The sequence below is a fragment of the Pristiophorus japonicus genome, chromosome 12, assembly GCF_044704955.1.
Source record: "Pristiophorus japonicus isolate sPriJap1 chromosome 12, sPriJap1.hap1, whole genome shotgun sequence".
Classification (NCBI taxonomy): Eukaryota; Metazoa; Chordata; class Chondrichthyes; family Pristiophoridae; genus Pristiophorus; species Pristiophorus japonicus.
The window spans coordinates 22,453,015-22,474,255 of NC_091988.1; the positions used below are offsets into that span (position 1 = coordinate 22,453,015).

General features: G+C 43.6%; 1 protein-coding gene across 5 annotated transcripts in view; it reads left to right on the plus strand.

Annotated features, from left to right (window-relative positions):
- The window catches only part of prickle2b (prickle homolog 2b), a 323,079-nt gene that overhangs the window by 28,723 nt on the left and 273,115 nt on the right, over positions 1-21,241 (plus strand). For 4 of the 5 annotated variants that reach the window (XM_070895218.1, XM_070895217.1, XM_070895219.1 and 1 more), the window contains one exon: positions 2,278-2,363. Coding sequence is in view for 1 of the 5 variants with exons in the window: in XM_070895216.1 (XP_070751317.1) it covers positions 222-263; positions 2,278-2,363 (128 nt within the window). In the remaining 4 variants the exon portion in view is untranslated. Of the gene's footprint in view, positions 1-145; positions 264-2,277; positions 2,364-21,241 lie in introns of those variants that run through there. The other variant, XM_070895216.1, reaches the window with a different exon arrangement.

Consider the following 21,241-nt stretch of genomic DNA (forward strand, 5'->3'; position numbering starts at 1 on the left):
AGGTTGAGATGCCCTGCCTGATGGCTGCTGCTGCTATTTGTAGCAGGGGCGGGGTGAGTGACCGGAAGACGGGGAATTTCCATTCACAATATTGGGTGGGGGGAGCTGAGCACCGCTCTCCGGAGCTGCAGTTGGAGAGTCAGCCTGTCGCTTGTGTTCTGCAGACTACCCGTCCGTCCGAACACTGCTCTCCGGCTCTCCGGCTCAAAAGCTCCTCTGACATGTTCAGCCGCAGCTCGAAGAAGCGGCACTCGAGCAGGCGGGTGAGTTTGTGGGAGGGGGTTGTGCTGTGCTGTGTCGGTGGGTGGGGGGATGCGGTGCACCCAGCCCCAGTTTCACCTTGCGAGTTATACACACAGTCAGTGTCTGGCCCGAGGGCGGAGTGTGAGCCTCACCCACCATCACCGGCACCGAAATATCTTGCCCAGGTTAGGAAATTGCCCGATCCGAGTAGAATTGTCACGGTTGCTGCGATTGCCTGCCTCCTCTGTGGGGAAAATGCGGGGCCCGCAGGTCGGATCTGAGCCCCGTGCAGTGTGTGTTGGAACCTGCTGTGCGGCTCTCTTTCCCCCCGCCCCTCCCCTCCCTTCTGCTTGCGTTGGCAAGTTTCTCAACGCCATGGTGTCAACCTTTCAGGTGCTCACTTTTCCACTAGTCTGCTTTTGTGTTTTTTTTGTGTATCGGATTCGTGGGCATGAAATGCGAGTCGTGTTCCTTTTATTGTCGGAGCTGGCAGTAGTTGTATGGGAAGTATGTGTCAGTCCGATCGGAGACTGCTTCAATTGTGGATTGCAACGATCCCATTAAGATGCCTGGGAAGGGGAAAGAGACCCCATTGAGTTACGTGCAAATTGTACTTTTGCGATGTGATTGCACTATTTTTATTAAACTGTTTACACTCTTGCTGTGAGCACGTTGTAAAAGGAAACGGATTTGATTTTTGCATACTGTCACTTTTCGTATTTGAGGTTTTAAGATGTTAAAGTAATTTTTCCAACATTAAGGCCCTTTTGGTTGCATGTTGGAAGACTTTATTTTCGGGAAATGGATCAGTTTATGTCAGCTGTTTACAAGTAAAGATTTGTTTCAACACTCGGCTTCGATTTATGCAGATCGGATCTTGCCTCGAATGCTAAAATCCATGTTTCCCATTCGAGACCCTTTCCGTTCATCAGTCTAATTAGCCCTTCAAGATGGAGCCTTTGAAACTTCAAAGGGGATTATTACTCAACATGTATCAAAAGTGAGGAAAAAGTGGTTGAAATATTCCAAATTAACGAGGAAAATACGAACTGAAATTCAAGACGACAAAAAGAGGCGGAACCTCGACGGTGAAACGGACCTGTACTTCAATTTTGGTGAAAATAAGGAATTAGACCATAACATAAATTACAGCAGTTGACTTCAAACTCCCTATTTCTATAGGCACGTATACACCTACCCCGATGATAATCTTGAAAAATAAATATTTTAATTGGTACATTTAATGGACGAATCAGTATCATTTTAGCCTAAATAACTTGCTTAGAAGCGAAAACGAGTAATATTTGTTCCCTCCTGTTGCATACTCTTTGCATTAATGGCTAAATGGCTGTTTTGTCTTTACTTTGAAGCCAGAACACTTGTATTTTGACAAGTTTTTTAATTGGTGAAAGTCTTAGATATAAATTACAATCTTTTCAACTGCAAAGATTTACCAGAACTCAAATTCCCACATTTATCATTAATAGATTTTGCTGTTATTAATTACTTGTTTTTAAAAACATTATGTTAGTTTTACTATTTAGAATCAATTCTGCTTTTGTTGTTTTACTGATTCTTATCCTCACCTCTCAGGAAAGAAATAAATTCCCTGCATTTGCACTGCCCTCTTTATGGGGGAGGGTTAAATAGTTTCTCACGAGGATATATTCCCTGACATCAATTTGATTGTTTTACTGACTGACTTGAGGTAAGGTAAGGAAATTTGTCCACCTCCAGTCTGTTTTTGGTTTAAGAAAGAATTTGCATTTATATACAGTAGTACTTTTCACAACCTTGGCATGTCCCAAAGCACTTCACAACCAATTAACTACTTTTGAAGTGTAGTCACTGCTGTAATATAGGGAATGCTTGGGGGTTATGGAACTTAATTGGAAGGGGCATTTAATATAGTTAAAGGGATTTCTTTGTTGTTGAAGGTTTCTTTTAATATTCTGTTTTTAAGCTTCTGCAATTTTTTAAAATATATTGGAAAACTTCTCATGAGCCATATTAATAATAAATCTTACTTTACAGCTCTCTGCAGTGGATGACCCAGAAAAAGGGCAACCCTGTAATGTTTGTGGAGACCAGTGTCCTGGGTTGACATTACATAATTGGAGGTATTAACATTTTTGGTCCTTATAACTGTTTATAAATAAGCAACCTATTTGTGTATCTCAATTGTCTTTTAAAACGCAATTCTAATCCTGATTTTTCAGGGCAAATGAAGATAGTATAAGCTAAGATCATCTAAAGAAAGTGAATACTTCTATTGTTTCACTATTTTTACCCTAACTTGGATACATGTGGTATTAAGTTGCATCAATACTGTTCTTTCCCCCCCCCCCCCCCATTCTGGAGATAAACTTATTGTGAGGAAGAAACTTAGGTAGGGTGTTCTATTTAGTGAGCTGTAACGGAGCTGTATAAAGTTGGTTGGCTGTTTGAATACAAGGCAGTGTTGAGACTCTTAAGATATAGAACTATGGGGTTGTACAGAAGAGGTTTACCCTGTAGAAACAAAAACTTGAAAGTGTACAAAATTGGATCACTTTGCCATTGAAGTTCCACGCTAAAAATTAATAAATAAAATTGAAATTTTGGATTGTATTTTTATCATAGCAGTCATCTTTTTCCAAAAAGTTGTGAATTATGGATACGAGAGCGGGTAGCTCCTATTCATTCTTCAGCAGGATAGATCACAATTGAGGGGGCGCAATTTATAAAAGCTGTTTAAGTATACAGGAAAATGATATCTGAAGAATATTGTATATTTGTATTTAGATGTGTTGTGTATTGTGTCACTTAAGTTGCAATGCAGGTAATCGGTTGCTTGCTAAATATGTATGGATTATATTTGTACGATCTAAATAAAACATGAGGTGAGGGAGGAAAGATAGTAAGCAGCCTCGCTCTAGTTGCCATAGCTATTAGAGGAACAGCAGGCTATCCTTTATACTAAGGGAAACATACAAACACAAAGGAATGTATTTTATGGGTTGTGCATTTGTGAGGGCACCATAAACAAAGTTTAAGTCAGAGGTCATTGAATATCAAACTATGTTGTAAAATGTTCTACTCTATCCTAAGTAAAATGTTTATACCCTAGTACTTGGTGTAAATTTGAGAATCTATCAATTTCTACTAGTCAGATGTTGGAATTGGTTACTGCATTTTAATGTGTAACTTCTGTAGGGCAAAGAGCAATGCAATGCTACACTAGTCAGCACAATTGACAATAGATTTTTCTCTAATGTCTAGATGAAACAATTTGTTTATTCTTCATTTGTTCTCCTCGATTACCCGTGGTGTTTCATCAGAAATAGTGTAATGATCTGAGGATGTTGTGGGATATTTGATCCTTCTTCATCCCAACACTTCCCTGTGCCATTTATAACTCTTCTGTAAATTTTCTAATTAAAGTTATTGTCACTTCTAAAGTTTCAATTTATGCACAAAGCAGTGCAAACAAAATGTCAGTTCTAATTTATGGTTTAGCTTTGTGATGATTTCTATTGGTACAATTAAAAACATTTCCTGCAATAAACTGTTCTGTTTACTTTATCATGGCTGCCTTATTTTAAACCTTAGAGAGGTCCTGAAAGCATTCAAGGTTGCTATTTATAATGCATATCCTAGAACGCATGATATAATAAATATATTCAACATAAAAATTTTTGGATCATAAACTTTGGACTGTGTTGCGTTTATGAAAAACTGTTCAAAAATGCACAGCTCATGAAAACAGTTGAAAAGGTACTGGGTACATACATATTTGCTTTGTTGAAGGATAAATAGCTTTTTAAAGACTTTCAGGGAGAACAGCCAGGTCAGTGAATCATTAAAAATGGATAGAATTCTATAGACCATTGTGGTGATTTGTATTCTTGGCAAAAGAAAGTACAGGGTATCACCATAGTACCAATGGAAGATATTTTCTAATTAACTTAACTTTTAACTTGGTTCAATTAGAAATATCCTAAATTTGTATTTCTTCATTCAATACATTTAGGAGATATTAGTGAAATCTAGAAAAGTTTACAATGGCAGTACTCCTTCCTACTGCAAAGCAAGAGTGTCTTTGAACAACTACAATTGTGCTGTTACACAAGTTAGAGTGTCGGACACCTATTGAAATTTCTACATTGATTTTTAAAAACTGATAGAAAATGTATTTGCTCCAAATCAAGTATGAATTCTTTGCAAACCTTTTTGTAAATATACATGTCCATTGATAATCATAAACATGTAACAAGGATGGGAGTTCCATATATGATGAAACAAATGTGCACCATTCTCTAACAGATAGAAAGCTATGCCAGTGCTACTCTATTAATTGTTCACCAGGAGCAATGCAAGTACTGCTTAGAGTGAGTTAATATCACATTTTTGCCTTTTGTTACTGTGAGCAATCCTTGGCCTTTGCATGGGTGTAAGTAAAAACGTAGCACATAGGGAATTGCTCAATATCTGCTTTCAGAAGATTGTACAGATTATGAATTCCCCATGTGAAGAATCACGGTCCAGTATTCATGTCCTACAATTACGCAGCATTGTTGACTGCAAAACCGATGTGCTGCACTACTAGGTCAACATGATTGAATTACTTTTGGTTTAATTTTGAAAATAATTAAAACTTATTTTCATAGTGTTACTTTGTTACTTTTTTAGTAGAAGTGGTATTGTGTATTATGATTGTATAGAATTGCATGCATGTTTGACAAGTGCAGTTCCTTTGGTAGTAATGAGACTCATTACAACTAGTTCTGGCATAGAACGTTGCTATTTGATCTGCATGCTGTGATAATTGGGTGTTAATTTAACTCTTTGTTGTTTCTAGCTGGCCTAATGTGTGTATCTTGAAGAGTTAGTTTTTTAAAAACTGTGGTCTATTGCATAGCTAGAACTTATGTATGCATTTCTCAAATACTAAGTTATATATTTGAATTTGAAGAAAATATACAGAGCTATTATGTGAACATTATTAAACTGACATTTCAGTTTAATCTTCAGAATGATAAAAGGATGCATTCTTGGGAAAATAAGTAATTAATGCACATATTTATGGAGCCCATATCTAATTGACAGCATCTCCCCACATTTCAAACTAAGCTTCACAAATTCTTGGAACTTCATCCCCGCTTCCCACAATCCTTAGTACTACCAACAGAATAAAAGCTAAAAAATCATGTTCCCCAATTTTATTACATCATAAACCACAGGCATTTCTTAATCATTATAGGGCTCCTTTTTGTGCCATTATGTGCCTTTCCAACTTTTTCTCACCATCAATTTCTAGGTGCCACCTGAGCGACCAAGTAGAGGGGATATCTGGATGTTTTATTGTTTATATTAACTTCGTAGGATTGAGGTGGTTGCTGTCTCGATCAGTCATTGTCCTGAGAAGGGCCAACTGCAGATTGCATCTCCAAATCAGATAGCGGAGCAATCTGGCCCTGTTGCTGCAAACGAGCATGCTTGGGCATCTGGTTGACATGACACAGACTAAACCTGGATTTAAAAAAAAAAAGTAGGTTCTGTAAAGTAATGCCAGCTAGGCCACTAGTGCTGGGTTCATTCTCCATTGGTCCAGTGATTTATCTGAAAGACAGTCTTGAATGAGAGTTTAGACTCCCATACCTATGCTCCACTTAATGCCCAAGGCCTCCATGGCAGAAAGGTGAGCTGCCGCTCGGGAAGCAGACAAAGCTGTAGCAGTCTCAATCATGTGGATGTCCTCTGCAGCTCATCCTTGAGTTGCCACCCTCTCCAGGGTTTGCTGCAGCAAGAAGATTCCCTCTTGAATGGTGCTTTCCACGCTGGTGACAAACTTATTCAGCAGACCAGATGGGTGCAGCACATTTTGTGAAACAATGCCTGCACATGGCTTCAATGCGGCATTGGCATCCTTTGTTTAAAAGCAGAGGGTCTAGAAGCATCAGGTATTGACCAATGTCTGATGCCTCTAGACCCTCTGATCAATGATGTCATCTTCATCATCCTCTATCGTCCACTTCTTCATGGACAACTGTGCATGGTGTCACCCAGTGCAGCCCCTGCCCTATCACTGATCTAAGGCCCTCGAATGCTTGACTCTCGGCTGACACTTTAAAGTGATGGAATGAATAACAGTGTAGATGATTGGTGACGCTGTATGAGTAGAGCAGCAGCCATAATGGGAGGACCTCTCATCCATGTCAGCAAGCTGTGTTTGATCTGGATGGAAGACTTAGAGTACCAGAAATTAATATTAGGCTATTCATCACTGAGCTACATTTGAATCTTTCAGCATGCAATACAATTGCTGTAGGCTAGCTGAGTGCAAATATTGTCTATTGAAGCTTCAGAAACCAGAAATGTTTCATTTATGCGCTGAGCTGTTTGTGCCTCTTGCTGAACAATGTCTCCATCTCCAACTCCTTCTGCCAGACATGCTATGATGCTGTGTGCCTTCATGTAGTGGTCAAATTGTGTATATTTGCCATTCCTTCCCTTGTAAATTTTCTTTTTGCAATACATGCAGCCTAGGTTGCACGAACATCCCATTATACTCCTTTGTGAGTTCGGAAGGGGACCCAGTGACTGCTTGCAAACTTAAAAACTCATGACGCATATAGAGGGCTGTGATGGTTTTAGTGGGAGGTTTGTGGGTTGTTAATCTTTCATTATTTAGCAGGGGTGTTGATAGACTGTCAACTCAGCATCGGTATTTCATAATGTTTACTGGCAGTACTGAGTCATTCATTGTACCAAGAGGACAACATAAGAGGTGGTACATGGATGACTTTTAAGGGGTAGGCAGTACACTGACCTTGCCTATTCTGGTCGTCGACAATTTTTCCAGCACTGATTTGGTGATCTGAGGGTTGAGGAGGTGTCACCAATTGTTTCATCCACCTGAGCCCCCTAACCCCACTGTGCCATTAGTGTGGCTTGAGATGGTCTCTTCCCCCACAGAACAGAAGAATCCTGCTTGCCCTGGCCTCTGCCTCCAATAGTTCCTGTATTTCAGCATTGGTTAAGTTGGAGGCTCTCTTTCCTGTAGATCTTCTGGCTGCATGACTTTTCAGCTCCTCTACTGTTCTGCAAATGCAGCCTCCTCCCTCTAAATTGCTGCAGGTCTTTAAGTCCCACAGCAGCATGTTATTTTCGACCTCCATGGGTAAATGCAGTCAATCCAAGGTGGGTCTCCAGGAGGAGCCACCAAAACATAGGCTAATAGGCTAACCCTGGGCAATGTATTGTGTTCAGTGGGCGGGCTGAGGTACAGTGGACATGCACTTCCACAGAGAGAATGGCATAATGGAAAATCTAGGCCACCATGTTTATAACACTGGATATCTCATCATTCATTTGCTATATTTGCATTTTAGAGCATATATTTGATATTATATATCATATGCACACTTTTAAATTCAATCGCAAAATTTGAATCAATAGCAACAAAAAATAGTGGAATGCAGTAACCTAGAGGAACAGATGCATTTGCTGTTGAGGGTAGAAACATAGAAAATAGGAGCAGTAGTAGGCCATTTGGCCCTTCGAGTCTGCACCGCCATTCAATATGATCATGGCTGATGCTCTATCTCGCCATATTCCTGCTTTTTCCCCATACCCCTTGATGCCTTTTGTTTCTAGAAATCTATCTATTTCCCTCTTAAATATATTCAGTGACTTGGCCTCCACAGCCTTCTGTGGTAGAGAATTCCACAGGTTCACCACCCTCTGAGTGAAAACATTTCTCCTCATCTTGGTCCTAAATTTCCTACTCCGTGTCCTGAGACTGTGACCCCTTGTTCTAGACTTCCCAGCCAGGGGAAACATCTTTCCCGCATTTGAGTTGAGTATTTTTCTGATTTATATTTCCTTGCACCTAAATTGACATCGCCATGAAATTTGCCCCTGCAGTGTCTCTGGTGCTAACTGAATTCAGGCAGCCTATAGGAGCAAATGGAAGTTAGGTTTTTAAATTATTTGACTTGAATTTACTGCTCTTTTTGTTATCTTTTTAGAGCTGAATTTCTTTTTTCTTGAGGGTAAAGTACCCATCAGCATTGTACATAAATCCTGTGTCTTCGGGCTCAAATTTGGCCCACCCTTTTTTTTAGCGCACTCACCAGTGATGTGCCGACTTTGTGGGGTGAGTACAGCGCCAAAAAAATGTCCCCCGATTCTGGCCGCTATGTTGCCTCTCCCGAGGCTTGGCGTGACGTGGCCAGTCGATTGGGGGGCGGAGCTAGGGCCCAGCACGAGAAACAGTGTCGGCAGCTTTCCACATGCGCATTGGAGTGTGTGCGCATGCGCTGTAGCTCCTCGCGCATGTGCAGTAGCTCCTCGCTCCCAGTGTGTCCTGCAGCTTGTGTGGAAAGGACCTGATGCTCGATGCCCCTATCCCTGGCCCAGTGGTTTCACGCACCGGCCGGACCCGCTGTGGAACGCACTTTAGATAAGCTGAGTAGGAACAGGAGTGGGGTCAGACAGAGAGGATTCTTTGGGAAGGAATTGGAGCTGGGGCTGAGATAGGGCGCCCTGGGACTGGAATCTGGACTTACTTCTGCTGACTTCCCGGCCCGAGTTTTGATAGGAAGGTAGGATTTATTTTTATTTTTTATTATTTCTTGCATGTTTTTATGTCTTCTTGAATGCTTACTACTTGTTGTGCTTTGTTTAGTGCTTTGCAAGATCATTCCCACCCCTATCTCTGGCCGAATGGTCTCCGATGTACCTACCTGCGCTGATTTCTTAACTCTCCGCAAGGGTTTTCTGTGCGGCCACAAGTGGCCACATACGCTGACCTAAGTTAGTTTGAAGCAACTGTTAGCTGTCCAAAGTGGCCTAAATGGGCAAAACGAGCATAGGTGGCTGGTAATGCCCCCTTTTGGAAAAAAAATTAAACTAAACTTTGAAAAAATCCTAACTAACTCACACACTGGCGCAAATTGAATGTGCAAAATGGGGATTTTTAAGATACTCCAGAAAAATCAAATTGCTCCAAAAAAACGGAGCAACTCCTGGGCAATTTTGAGCCCTCAGACTGGATTTCGTCAGGTGCTTTCAGTCATTTCAGTTGAAAAGAAATTAGTTGCTTTTATGTGCTGGGTATCTCAGTTGGCCATAATTGAAATGGGGATCCCTGGGGCTAATGTTGGTGTCTTATTTATATAATTGAGTTACCCAAGTCTTTTATTAAAAAAAAAATCTTGATGCATCTTTTCTTGACACTGATGAAACGTGAAGGAAAGCAGAACTCCTCAATGACTGGCTGGTGAAACTTGATAACATAATTGCAGTTAATGCAGTTCTATCTGGCACATTTAAAAAAAAATGCGAATTTGTAGCCCACTTTTTGGGCTCAAGTTTCGGACTCCTGCTAGAACGGCGCACATCGGAGAGGCCCGCCTAATTTGTAGAATAAAAATTGTGCCGAATATTTACCTCGCGATTCTCTGATAGCTGTAGGCCCGTTTCTAGCTCGGCGCGGCACAGCAGAAGCTGCTGGGGGCGGAGCTACAACCCTGCGCCAAAAACAGTGCCGGCAGCTGCGCACATGCGCAGTAGCTCCCGGCCCTCCCAGCGTGTCCCTTCTCCCGGGCGGCGACGACCCTATCTCAGGCCAAAGGGACATCGCCCCTATCCCGGGCCGAGTGGCCTGGCGCATCTTACCTCGTCGGCAGGGCCCGCTCGCCCGGCATATTGTTGGGAGCGGGTCCTGCCCAAAGAGTCATCGGCGTCTTCTGCGTGCGGGCCCCGCCTGAAGTCCTCGGTGGGGCCCAGCTTCGTCAGTGGCGGCCGGCTTCTTCTGTGCGCCGGCCCCACCCAAAGTCCTTGGCGAGGCTTGGCTTCGTTGTCGTCGGCGGGGCCTGCCCGACCGGCCTCTCGCTGGGGGAGGGCCCCACCTGAAGAGATGTCGGCAGCCCGGCATTGGCTGCGTGCGGGCCCCATCGAAGTCCTCGGCGAGGCCTGGCTTCGTCGTCTTCTGCCCTCCTTCCCGTTCTTCTGCCCCCCCCTTCTTCTTCTCCCCCCCACCCCCCGTTCTTCTTCTTCTTCTCCTCCTTCTTCTCCCCCCTTCTTCCCCCACCCTCTCCTCTTGCTCTCTTCTCCCCTCCCCCCCTCGCTCTTCTCCCACCCCCCTCCGCTCTCGCTCTTCTCCCCCCTCCCTCCCCTTGCTCTCGCTCTTCTCCCCCCCCCCCCCACCCCTCGCTCTCGCTCTTCCCAACCCCCCCCCACCCCTCGATCTCGCTCTTTCCCCCCCCCCATCTCTCGCTCTTTCCCCCCGCCCCTCGCTCTCGCTCTTCCCACCCCCCCACCCCTCGCTCTCGCTCTTCTCCCCACCCCCTCCCCTCGCTCGCGCTCTTCTCGCCCCCCGCCCTCCCCTCGCTCTCGCTCTTCTCTCCCCCCTCCCCTCGCTCTCGCACTTCTCTCCCCCCTCCCCTCGCTCTCGCTCTTCTCTCCCCCCCCGCCCCTCGCTCTCGCTCTTCTCACCCCTCCCTCCCCTTGCTCTCGCTCTTCTCCCCCCCCCCCACCCCTCGCTCTCGCTCTTCCCAACCCCCCCCCCCACCCCTCGCTCTCGCTCTTCCCCCCCCCCACCTCTCGCTCTCTCCCCTCGCTCTCGCTCTTCCCACCCCTCGCTCTCGCTCTTCTCCCCACCCCCTCCCCTCGCTCGCGCTCTTCTCGCCCCCCGCCCTCCCCTCGCTCTCGCTCTTCTCTCCCCCCTCCCCTCGCTCTCGCACTTCTCTCCCCCCTCCCCTCGCTCTCGCTCTTCTCTCCCCCCTCCCCTCGCTCTCGCTCTTCTCTTCCCCCCCCCCCTCGCTCTCGCTCTTCTCTCCCCCCCCCTCGCTCTCGCTCTTCTCTCCCCCCCCCTCGCTCTCGCTCTTCTTTCCCCCCCGCCCCTCGCTCTCGCTCTTCTCTTCCCCCCCCCTCGCTCTCGCTCTTCTCTTCCCCCCCCTCGCTCTCGCTCTTCTCTTCCCCCCCCTCGCTCTCGCTCTTCTCTCCCCCCCCGCTCTCGCTCTTCTCTTCCCCCCCCCCTCGCTCTTCTCTCCCCACCCCTGCTCTCGCTCTTCTTCTCCCCCCCCCCACCCCTGCTCTCGCTCTTCTCCCCCCCCCCTCACTCTTTTCCCCCCCTCGCTCTTCTCTCCCCCCCCCCCCACTATCGCTCTTCTCACCCCCCCTCGCTCTTCTCCCCCCCCCCCCCCTCGCTCTCGCTCTTCTCCTCCCCCACCCCTGCTCTCGCTCTTCTCTCCCCCCGCCCCTCTCGCTCTTGCTCTTCTCCTCCCCCCCCCTTCTCCTCGGTGCTGCAGTAGGTGAGTAGAAATAATTTTTTATTTATTTATTGGTTTATTTATTGATTTATTTATCATTTATTATTGATGATGGCTCTTTATTTGTAAAAGTGAAGTGTTTAATGTTTGTAAATTTCTCTTCCCTAAGCCTGATTTCTAAGTGTAGGCAAGATTTTTCTAAGCGTACAAAAATCTACACTTACTCCAATCTAAGTTAGTTTGGAGTAAGTTTTCGTTGCCTAAACTTGCAAAACAGGCATAAGTGGCTGGACACACCCCCTTTTGGAAAAAAAAATCTGTTCGAAAATGAAACTATTCTAACTCACTAGACCTGGAGCAAACTAAATGCCGAGAATTGCAATTTCTAAGATACTCCATTCTAAACTAGTTGCTCCAAAAATATAGGAGCAGCTCAGGCCGAAACTTTAACCCTTTGTCTCTGCGCCTCTTTGATGCACTACTGCAGTCGAATATATCTAGAATATTCTACCATTTTTTTACAGCTGAACAGAACTTGTTCTAAAATTTATTATCAGTAAATTAAACCTGGCATTCCTACGTGTATTACTCTGTATGTACAATTCCTTGTCTTCGCACATTTTGATATTTGTGCAGGTGTAGATATCTGCATTAACAACCCTAAAGATGGTGTTAAATTATATTTTCATTATTGTATCACGGTGACTGATTTTCACTTCAGGCTCAATTTTTAGGACTAATTGACTTGCAAAATGCAATTGGATTCATAAATTTTGCTATTCAATATTCCAATCCTAAAACTGCAAATCTGAAATAAAAAACAGAAAAATGTAGTACATATATTAATCAGCATCTGGAGGTGGGAAAGGGTATTTTAAAATTTCTTATGCAATTCTTGGTCAGTCCATGCATTTTCAGCTTTTTAAACATTTCTTATCACTTAAATCAACTTTAGATTTCGAATTTAATTTTAGCATCTGCTTAAAAAATATATATTATGAAACATATTGTTTCTATTTTCAAACTTTGTAGTGTTGCCTCTAGGAGGGCAGAAATAAATAGCATCTAAATACTTGAAATTACAAGGGCATAAAGATTTTTGCACCATGTTCTGCCTCTGTCATCACATTTGCAGAAAATATTGACAAACTGCATGCACAAACTATGGCTTTCTAATCCCAAGGTACAGAACTTGGCCAGTAGGTTATGACCAATGAGTCATCAACACCAATTTGCATTATTACTGTACAGTGTTCAGTGCCATTCGCAACTCCTCAGATAATGAAGCACTCCATGCCCTCATGCAGCAAGACCTGGGCAACATTCAGGTTTGGGCTGATTTACACCACACAAGTGCCAGGCAATGACTATCTCCAACAAGCGAGAGTCTAACCACCGCCCCTTGACATTCAATGGCAATATCATTGTCGAATCCTGCACAATCATCCCCGAACATCCATTGACCACCCACATAAATACTATGGCAACAAGAGCAGGTCAGAGGTTGGGTATTCTGTGGTGAGTGTCTCACTTGCTGACTCCCCAAAGTCTTTCCACCATCTACAAGGCACAAGTCAGGAGAGTGATGGAATAGTCTCCACTTTCGTGGATGAGTGCAGCTCCAAGAACATTCAAGAAACTCGACACCATCCAGGATAAATCAACCCGCTTGATTGGCACCCCATCCATCACCTTAAACGTTCACTCCCTTCACCACTAGTGCACCTTGGCTGCAGTGTGTATCATCTACAAGATGCACTGCAGCAACTCGCCAAGGATTCTTCGACAGCACTTCCTAAACCCGTGACCTCTATCATCTAGATAGATAAAGGCAGCAGGTGCATGGGAAACACCACTACCTCCAAGTCACATATATCCTGACATGGAAGTATATTGCCGTTCCTTCATCGTCGCTGGGTCAAAATCCAGGATTCCCTCTCTAACAGCACTGTGGGAATACCTTCACCACATGGACTGCAGCGGTTCAAGTGAGTTAGGGATGGGCAATAAATGCTATCCTTGCAGCGACGCTTGCATCCCATGAATGAATAAAAAAAAATGATAAAATGCTTTTAACACAAGCAACACAAAGTGCATCAAAATTCAAAATAAAATAACTGGCCACCAAGCAGTGGTGGGACAAGGTGGTGTCTGAAGGAAAAAAAATCAAAGATGCAAATTTTAAGGAAGTTGTTGGAGAGGAGAGAGGTACAAGGTTGAGATGTTTAGTGAAAGCATTCCTGTACCAAGACAGAAGAAGGATTTTCCACCAAAGTAGAACAAGGTAACACTGCTCTCCTTGCTGGCTTTCGATCTTCCTGCATAAACTTGATCTCATCCAAAACTCTGCTGCCCGTATCCTAACTTGCACCAAGTCTCGCTCACACATCATTCCTGTGCTCGATGAACTACATTGGTTCCCAGTCCGGCAGCACCTCGATTTTTAAAATTCTCATCCTTGTTTTCAAATTCCTCCAAGGCCTCGCCATTCCGTATCTCTTTAACCGTCTCCATTTTACTACATTAAAGGTGCTATATAAATTGCTGTTCTGGGAAAGTGGGAGCAGAGGAGGTCAGAATCAGAAGAGCAAAGTATTCATGCTGAAGCATTGGACTGAATGAAATTGTAGAGATAGGGAAGGGGAGGCCATGGAGGAACTTATAGACATAGACAAATCTGGGCACAGCCGGCGGGAGCTCCCAATCTTGGCGGCAAAGGCGCCTGGCACCAAAGTGGTGCTGGTTTGGCCGGGCTGCCAACATACAGCCTGACACCCCTTCTTGGGTGTCCGGCCATTGGCCCGGCTTAAACCCTCCCTGGTGGCCAGTGGGCACCAGGAAAGCAGATGCAGTGTTCGCAGCAACCCTCCCCTTTAAAAGAAGGGGAGGGACATTGTGATGCGTCATGATATCATCAACGCCGCATGCTTCAGCTCCTCTTATCGCCCTGCTACCGTGCTGCGGAGTCGAATTTCGCCTCTTAATACTGCCCCGCAGATTTTTAAAATTCAAAGACCCCAATTCCGAGACATTTAGCTGCCCATCTCGCCGGATGCTAAATTTTCATTTAATTCACATTGTGTGCCCCAATTTCGCCCCTTTAGTCTTTTCAGATGCTGTTTTGAGTGAGAAATTGCAGGTTTGCTGGTAAGTGTGAAATATTAATAGCTTCTATTTTTTTATGTGGAGATTTCCTATTACTGTTTTTTAAAAAAAATCAAGATGAAAGCATGTTAAATTCAAACCTAGGGAATTGCTGCTGATAGCCATGTAGCATTGGAAAGTTATAACATCACATCATAAAGTGTCCTATTACATGTAGGATGTTATGTTAATGGCACTGAGTTACAGGACTATCAATCAATTGTCTTTGATAACCATAAACCGTAGAAGCAAAACTAGATTATTTGAAAAATGTTAACAGAGCTATATGATTGAATTTAAGTTTTAATCTCCATCTTAGCTATTATTAGTCCTAGCATTTACTAATTTATTTAGAAAAAACATTTTTTACTCTATTGGCAGTAATTTAGAATCCCTCATTGGTGGATATTATTTATAAAAAGAAAAAACTTTCATTTATGTAGCGTCTTTTAGGATCTCTGGATGTCCTAAAGCGCTTCACAGCCAATTCAGGCACTTTTGAAGTGTAGTCACTGTTGTAATGTAGGAAACACAGCAGCCAATTTGTGCACAGCAAGCTCCCACAAACAGTAATGGATAATGACCAGATAATCTGTTTTAGCGATGTTGATTGAGGGATAAATATTGGCTGTGACTCCCCTGCTCTTCTTTGATATAGTGTATAGTGCCATGGGATCATTTACATCCACCTGAGAGAGCAGACGGGGTCTCATCCAAAAGATGGTACCTCCGACAGTACTCCCCCAGTCCTGCACTGGAGAATCTGTTGTGTATGCAGACTATGGATGTACTCTCTGTAGTCACTGTGTGGTTGCATAAGATGGAGACATGTTTACCTGATGCACTATCAATAAGGTTTACATTGTGTGTATACATGCTGGCACCACTAGAGGGTGCAACTGGTGGAGACCGGGGGTTTCCTGCCCTGGTGGCAGGGCCCAGTTTCAAAGGCTGCACACCATGCTTGTGCCTCACTCTGGAGTTTGGAATAAAGGACCAAGGTCACTACAGTTTGAGTACAACACATTGCCTCATGGAGTCATTCATAAGTACATTACGGACATAACAGAATCAGTCTAGATTTTTGTGCTCAAGTCTCTCGAATGGGACTTGACGCCACAACCTTCCGACTGTAAAGGCAAGTGTGATACTAAGTGAGCCATGGCACATTGACTGTCTTAAGATAACACGATAGTAAGATTAATGTCTTACTATAAACCACTTAACATGCTGGAAATTAGATGGATACCTATTTTTATGCAGCACTGTTGCAGCAAATAAACATTTGTATTTGAATAAATTTATAGGAGTTACTACAATTCTTTTACACAAATGCCTTTTAAATGAATAGTTTTTGTGAGGCAAAAATAATTTATTTTCCTCCATATCAATAATATTTGAGCACCTTTGAGAAGAAACAATTCAGCAAAACTTCAGTGATTTGATACCAACTGTTATTGGATTATTAGTTAAAGAAATATGGAAAGGTAAATGTGAAATTCTGTGCGTTATATTTTCTATACTGAAGCAAGTAAATCCAGGGCCTGATCGCTTTGTAAACATCAAATGAAAGTAGTCAGTATTTTTTAGAATATGAATATTCTTTAAAAGATCATTTATCGACAAAAACGGCAAAGCCCAACAGTGACTTCAACCAGCAGTGAGAAGAGAATGTACAACTTTTTCTTACCCTGGAACAATTGGTATGAATATGTAGATTTGGGGTGCTGAGAGGTGACAAATGAAAGTGTTAATTATGGAATAAAGCTGTTCTCCATTGAAAACCTTTTTTATATGGGAAAACTCTCGTCCAGTATGCAAAGTGATTTTCAAGGATACTCGAGACGTACCTTCCGCCCTCCCCCTGCCTGAAGACTTTGCTTTAACAAAGAATCTTGTATTAGTTAGAGACTGAGCCAGAACAGTGAATATTTGAAAGTATTCATTTCCACGATCCGCAGCTTTTGGAACAGTGCCCTTTTAAGAGCTCTAATGTTCTAGTTTTATAATTTAGCTAATATTTTTCATCTTTATTACTCTGTGCTTCAAATGTGCAGATTTGGGAGATAGCTCAATATTTTGTCAACTGCTTGGGTTTTTCACCCAAGAACAATGGTTTGATATGTTAATACTGTAATTTTTAAGCAGTTGTGCTGTACAACATCCGGGGTTTTTTTTTGGAGGGAGAAAATAAATTGTGTTTTCATTTGCTAATTCAGAGCTCTTCAAAATCATTAATTATGTTAATAATGAAGGGGGTGTCTTCAACATGAGCATGGAAATATGATACTGCTGCAATGACCTTGAACTTCACTCACAAATAATTTAATGAAGCGTTTTGATTCGATAATGCATTTAAACATGAATTATGTTGTGTATTAAGTATTTGATCAACTTTTTGGATTGTTTGCCACATGCTTTTTCATTCTAACTAGGTCCTGATGAATAGGCAATTTTTTCCCTCATTTTGATCACATCCAAGTCTCATTCTGTGTTCAGGTTTTGTTTTGCAATTTTTTTTGTCTGATGAGTGTGAATATGATGTTCTCCCATTCAGTTGTAGTTCTTTTAACTATGTTGACCCACATTTAAATTTTCTTGTGTATTCTGAATCAATGAAAGAAGCTCAGTTACACACTTCAGATAGTTTATCTTGCACTACATTTTCAACAACAGATAAAACCTGAATTCTTGGGTTCTCTTTTGAAAAGAAGAACTTTTCTGAATGTGGTCACATATGCAGGGATCGTGATAGCATTCATGGTGGCTGTTGAAGCATACAGTCACTCACAAAGGGTAAATTCACGGTAGACAGTGCTTTGGTTTCTAGGAAATATATTGAAGAATGTTTCTTTTAAATGGATCTCTAAGTGATGTGTAACCCAGCATGTAAAATTGCAAAATTTAAGCCAGCATGTTATTTTCAGGTGGTATGGTTTTAATATGCCTATTTAATGTAAACTTTTAATTACTCTGTATAGAGTTGATACTGTACCAAATAAGGTTGCTGCAAGAGATAGAGTATTAATTTCTGTATAAGGTATTTTCCAGAATTTTTTTCCTATTTGTCCATTGTAATTTTGATTTGAGCTTTTTATTTTTGGCATTGTAAATCTACCATTTTGAGTTCTTCTGTTCAAAGCTGTTCCAGTGACATTTTTATGAGAGCAGCCCATGTACATCCTGAAGCAGCACCATTGAATTTGGACTGGTCTTGTGGCTGATTCTATGGGACTGTAATATATAATAGGTAATTATGATGTAATACTCAGCCAACAATAATTCCCCACCCCCAGCCCACCAGGACTTTTGCATCTCAATCAACTTCAGTCTGAAGTGCCAGGTCCCATTAAAGTCAGTAGTGCTGCTTTAAAATACACACAGGATTAACCAGTTTTAAATGCAGTGTAATTTATTAACCTAGCGTCTGTAAATATACCTATAGAGGCTCCAGATCATGCAACTTAGCACTGGGAAGGTTTGTCCATTTCCACTCTCATATATAACTTTTTGTGAGGGCTATTGAAGTAAACTTCTTCCCTTTTTCTATTTTCATCCCCAATTCTTTATGCTCTTCGGGCAGCACTATTGGTCGCTGCCAAGAAGTGGCAAAGACTATCCGTAACATAATTTTTCCTTTGTGTTCCCTGCCCCCCGCCGCCCCCCCCTTAATTTAGCCCAACTGGGAACTGAACAGAGAGAGACTTGAATCTGTGTCCATCCCCATGCTGTGCTGCCCTTCCACATTTATTTATTTAACTGTACAAGATAATGTATCAGATGAGATGTTGAGGCGAGGCTCTCTGCTCTCTCAAGTAGATGTAAAAAAATCCCATGGCACTATTTCGAAAAGGAGCAGGGGAGTTCTCCCTGGTGTCTTGTAAATATTTATCCCTCAATCAACATCACGAAAACAGATTAACCGGTCGTTATCACATTGCTGTTTGTGGGAGTTTACTGTGTGCAAATTGGGCTGCCATGTTTCCTTCTTTACAACAGTGACTACACTTCAAAAGTACTTCATTGGCTGTAAAGCAATTTGGGACGTCCAGTGGTCCTGAAAGGCACTATACAGGTGCGACATCCAAAATCCGGAGTTCCGGAATCCGGACACCGGGCCGATCGATATTGGGGTTGTCCGGAAACCTCCGGCCTCGGCCCGACCGACCTCCCCCTGGCCTCGGACCGACCGGCCGCCCCCCCCCCTCAGTAACTATTTGTCCTAACTAGTGCTTCTTGTGTATGCGTTTCCTGACATATGCGCAGAAGTAAGTTAGGACAAATAGTCTCCCGACTCCGCTCCCCCCAGCACAATATACACTAATCCTTTTCTGCGCATGCGTTGGAACCGGCCCCAAACACCACGTTGACCATTGATCCCAGAGCTCCCTGGTGGGCCTCACCGAGCCCCGAGCCGGGCGGAGAGCGGCAGGCAGAGAGAGCCAGCGGGCGACCTGGGAGGAGAGAGAGCCTGGTTTGGGACAGGGATGGGGAGGGGAGAGAGCCTAGTTTGGGCGGGAGGGTGGGGCGGAGAGGGGGAGAGAGAGAGACCCTGTTTGGGGAGGGTGGTGGGGGCGTGGCGGGGGGAAAGAGAGCGAGCCTGTTTGGAGGATGGAGGGGCGTTTGGGTAAGAAAGTTCGGCTGGGGAGGGATGTACTTGCACTGGGGTAAGGAGGATGCACTTGCGCTGAGGTGAAGAGGGACTTCGGCTGGGGGAGGGGTGTGTCCTGACTTCTGAAGTCCAAATCGATCATGTTACAATGTGCAAAGTTAGGCTGGGCGATTCCATTTACAGATTCGAGAGAAACTACAGGGTGTAGCTTATCCTCCAAGTGGAATCAGCAATAAGCCGTGTGATAATGGAGAACCAATCACAGAAATGGCTGCAATTCAGTTAGTACAAATAAACGCATCCTATATAAAATGCAAGTCTTCCTTTCTTCCTTTAATATTGATAGTTAAAGCAGCAAGGAGTGGTTTACGTATAAAGTAATTCTACTTCTACGCCTCCTCAATTTAGGTAATTGTTCTATGGTCATTGTTTTCACGAATAGGACCAAATATGAACTGTTTCAAAATAGGCTTTTAGCAGAAGCTGGTCTAAAAGTGATTAGCTGCTCCAGACAATCCGATGCTGAATTGTCAATGCGGTGACAATTTTAAATGTGGAATGGGCTGTTTGGGAACTCTTCAAATCAGTGGCCCATTCGTTAGCAAAATATGGTTATTCTGGAGACAACTAGCACCTTGTGTTGACCAATATCTTTCAAATCTGTTAGCAGTGTGGAGCAGCGGTCGAAAGCGGCGAGGAGGAGGAGCAGCGGTCGGAACCGGCGAGGAGCAGCGGTCGGGACCGGCGAGGAGCGGAGGTCGGGACCGGCGAGGAGCGGAGGTCGGAAGCCAAGAGGAAAGGATAGACGAGACAGAGGAGCGGAGAGGTTGGAGCCCAGAGGCGGAGCAGCGTGGACAAGACCAAAGGAAGACACAGCACGGGCCAATTGCAAGGCTGTGAGGTCGTGAGGCTCACATTGCGTAATATGAATTCCACGTAGAGAGAGGTTCTGTGGGAAGGAGGAAGGAAGGAGGACAGTAGGAGTATGTTTGAGTTTGTGTGTATGTACTGGGCACATACGACAGTGTCTGGTCTCCAGTCCCCTTGCCACTGGACCAAGACTTTGCTCCGTCAAGCCCGTGTGGTGGCTGGTGTGCAATGGCCACTCCACGTTAAAAGAATTCACGCACAGGCATCTTCCACCGTCTAAAATGAGCTCATCAGTCACCTAAGGACTCATTTTTAGTGTGGAATCAAGTTATCCTCAACCTCGAGGGACTGCCTATGATGATGATGTGTTAACCAATATCTTTCAAATCTGCTAGAGATTGAAGAGAGGATTTAAAAAAAAAAAATCAACAGACACCAGAAAGGCTGTGAAAAGAGTCAGGCAGCAGATAAAACGTGAGTAAGAAATAACCTCTGCACCGTTGACAGGACAGCGAGCAGAGAGAATATATCTTGCTCTGTCGGGTAAGAATCTCCCAAGTGGACTAGTATATGCATGTTCTTTATTTTCGTAATGGTACGAGAACAGAAGCTGAACTGATTGTACCAAACGACTTTCATCATACTCTGTTTTGTATGTGAAATAAAGCAGCTTATAAACCAAACCAAACAATGCCTCACCTCATAACTCAGTCTGCCGTTGGAGAGTTTAAAGGAGTACATGTGCTTAAGATTGTGCAGAAAAGGCAATTTCATTGTTACGCTCCTGGGGGTCGCCTACACACTAGCAGAAACAGGGCAGTGGGAATCAAATTCTGTATTTAAAAAAAAAAATAAGCAGGCAACCAGACCACTTAAGGGAACAAGTAACACCACTGAACCAGAGTAAAGAATTGCAGCAGACCTGAATTCATAACAGGACCCTATTGCAGAAATTAACTTTATTTCCCCTCTCCCATGGAGACCTCCCAATTCTAGTCTGCGGACTCAGCTGCTACTACATTTTCTCGTCTCGAGCACTTTATGCCTCAAGGCCTGGAAAGAATATTGACATGCCAAGAGACCACTTGCTAACAGGTCGTGCAGTAGGAATTTG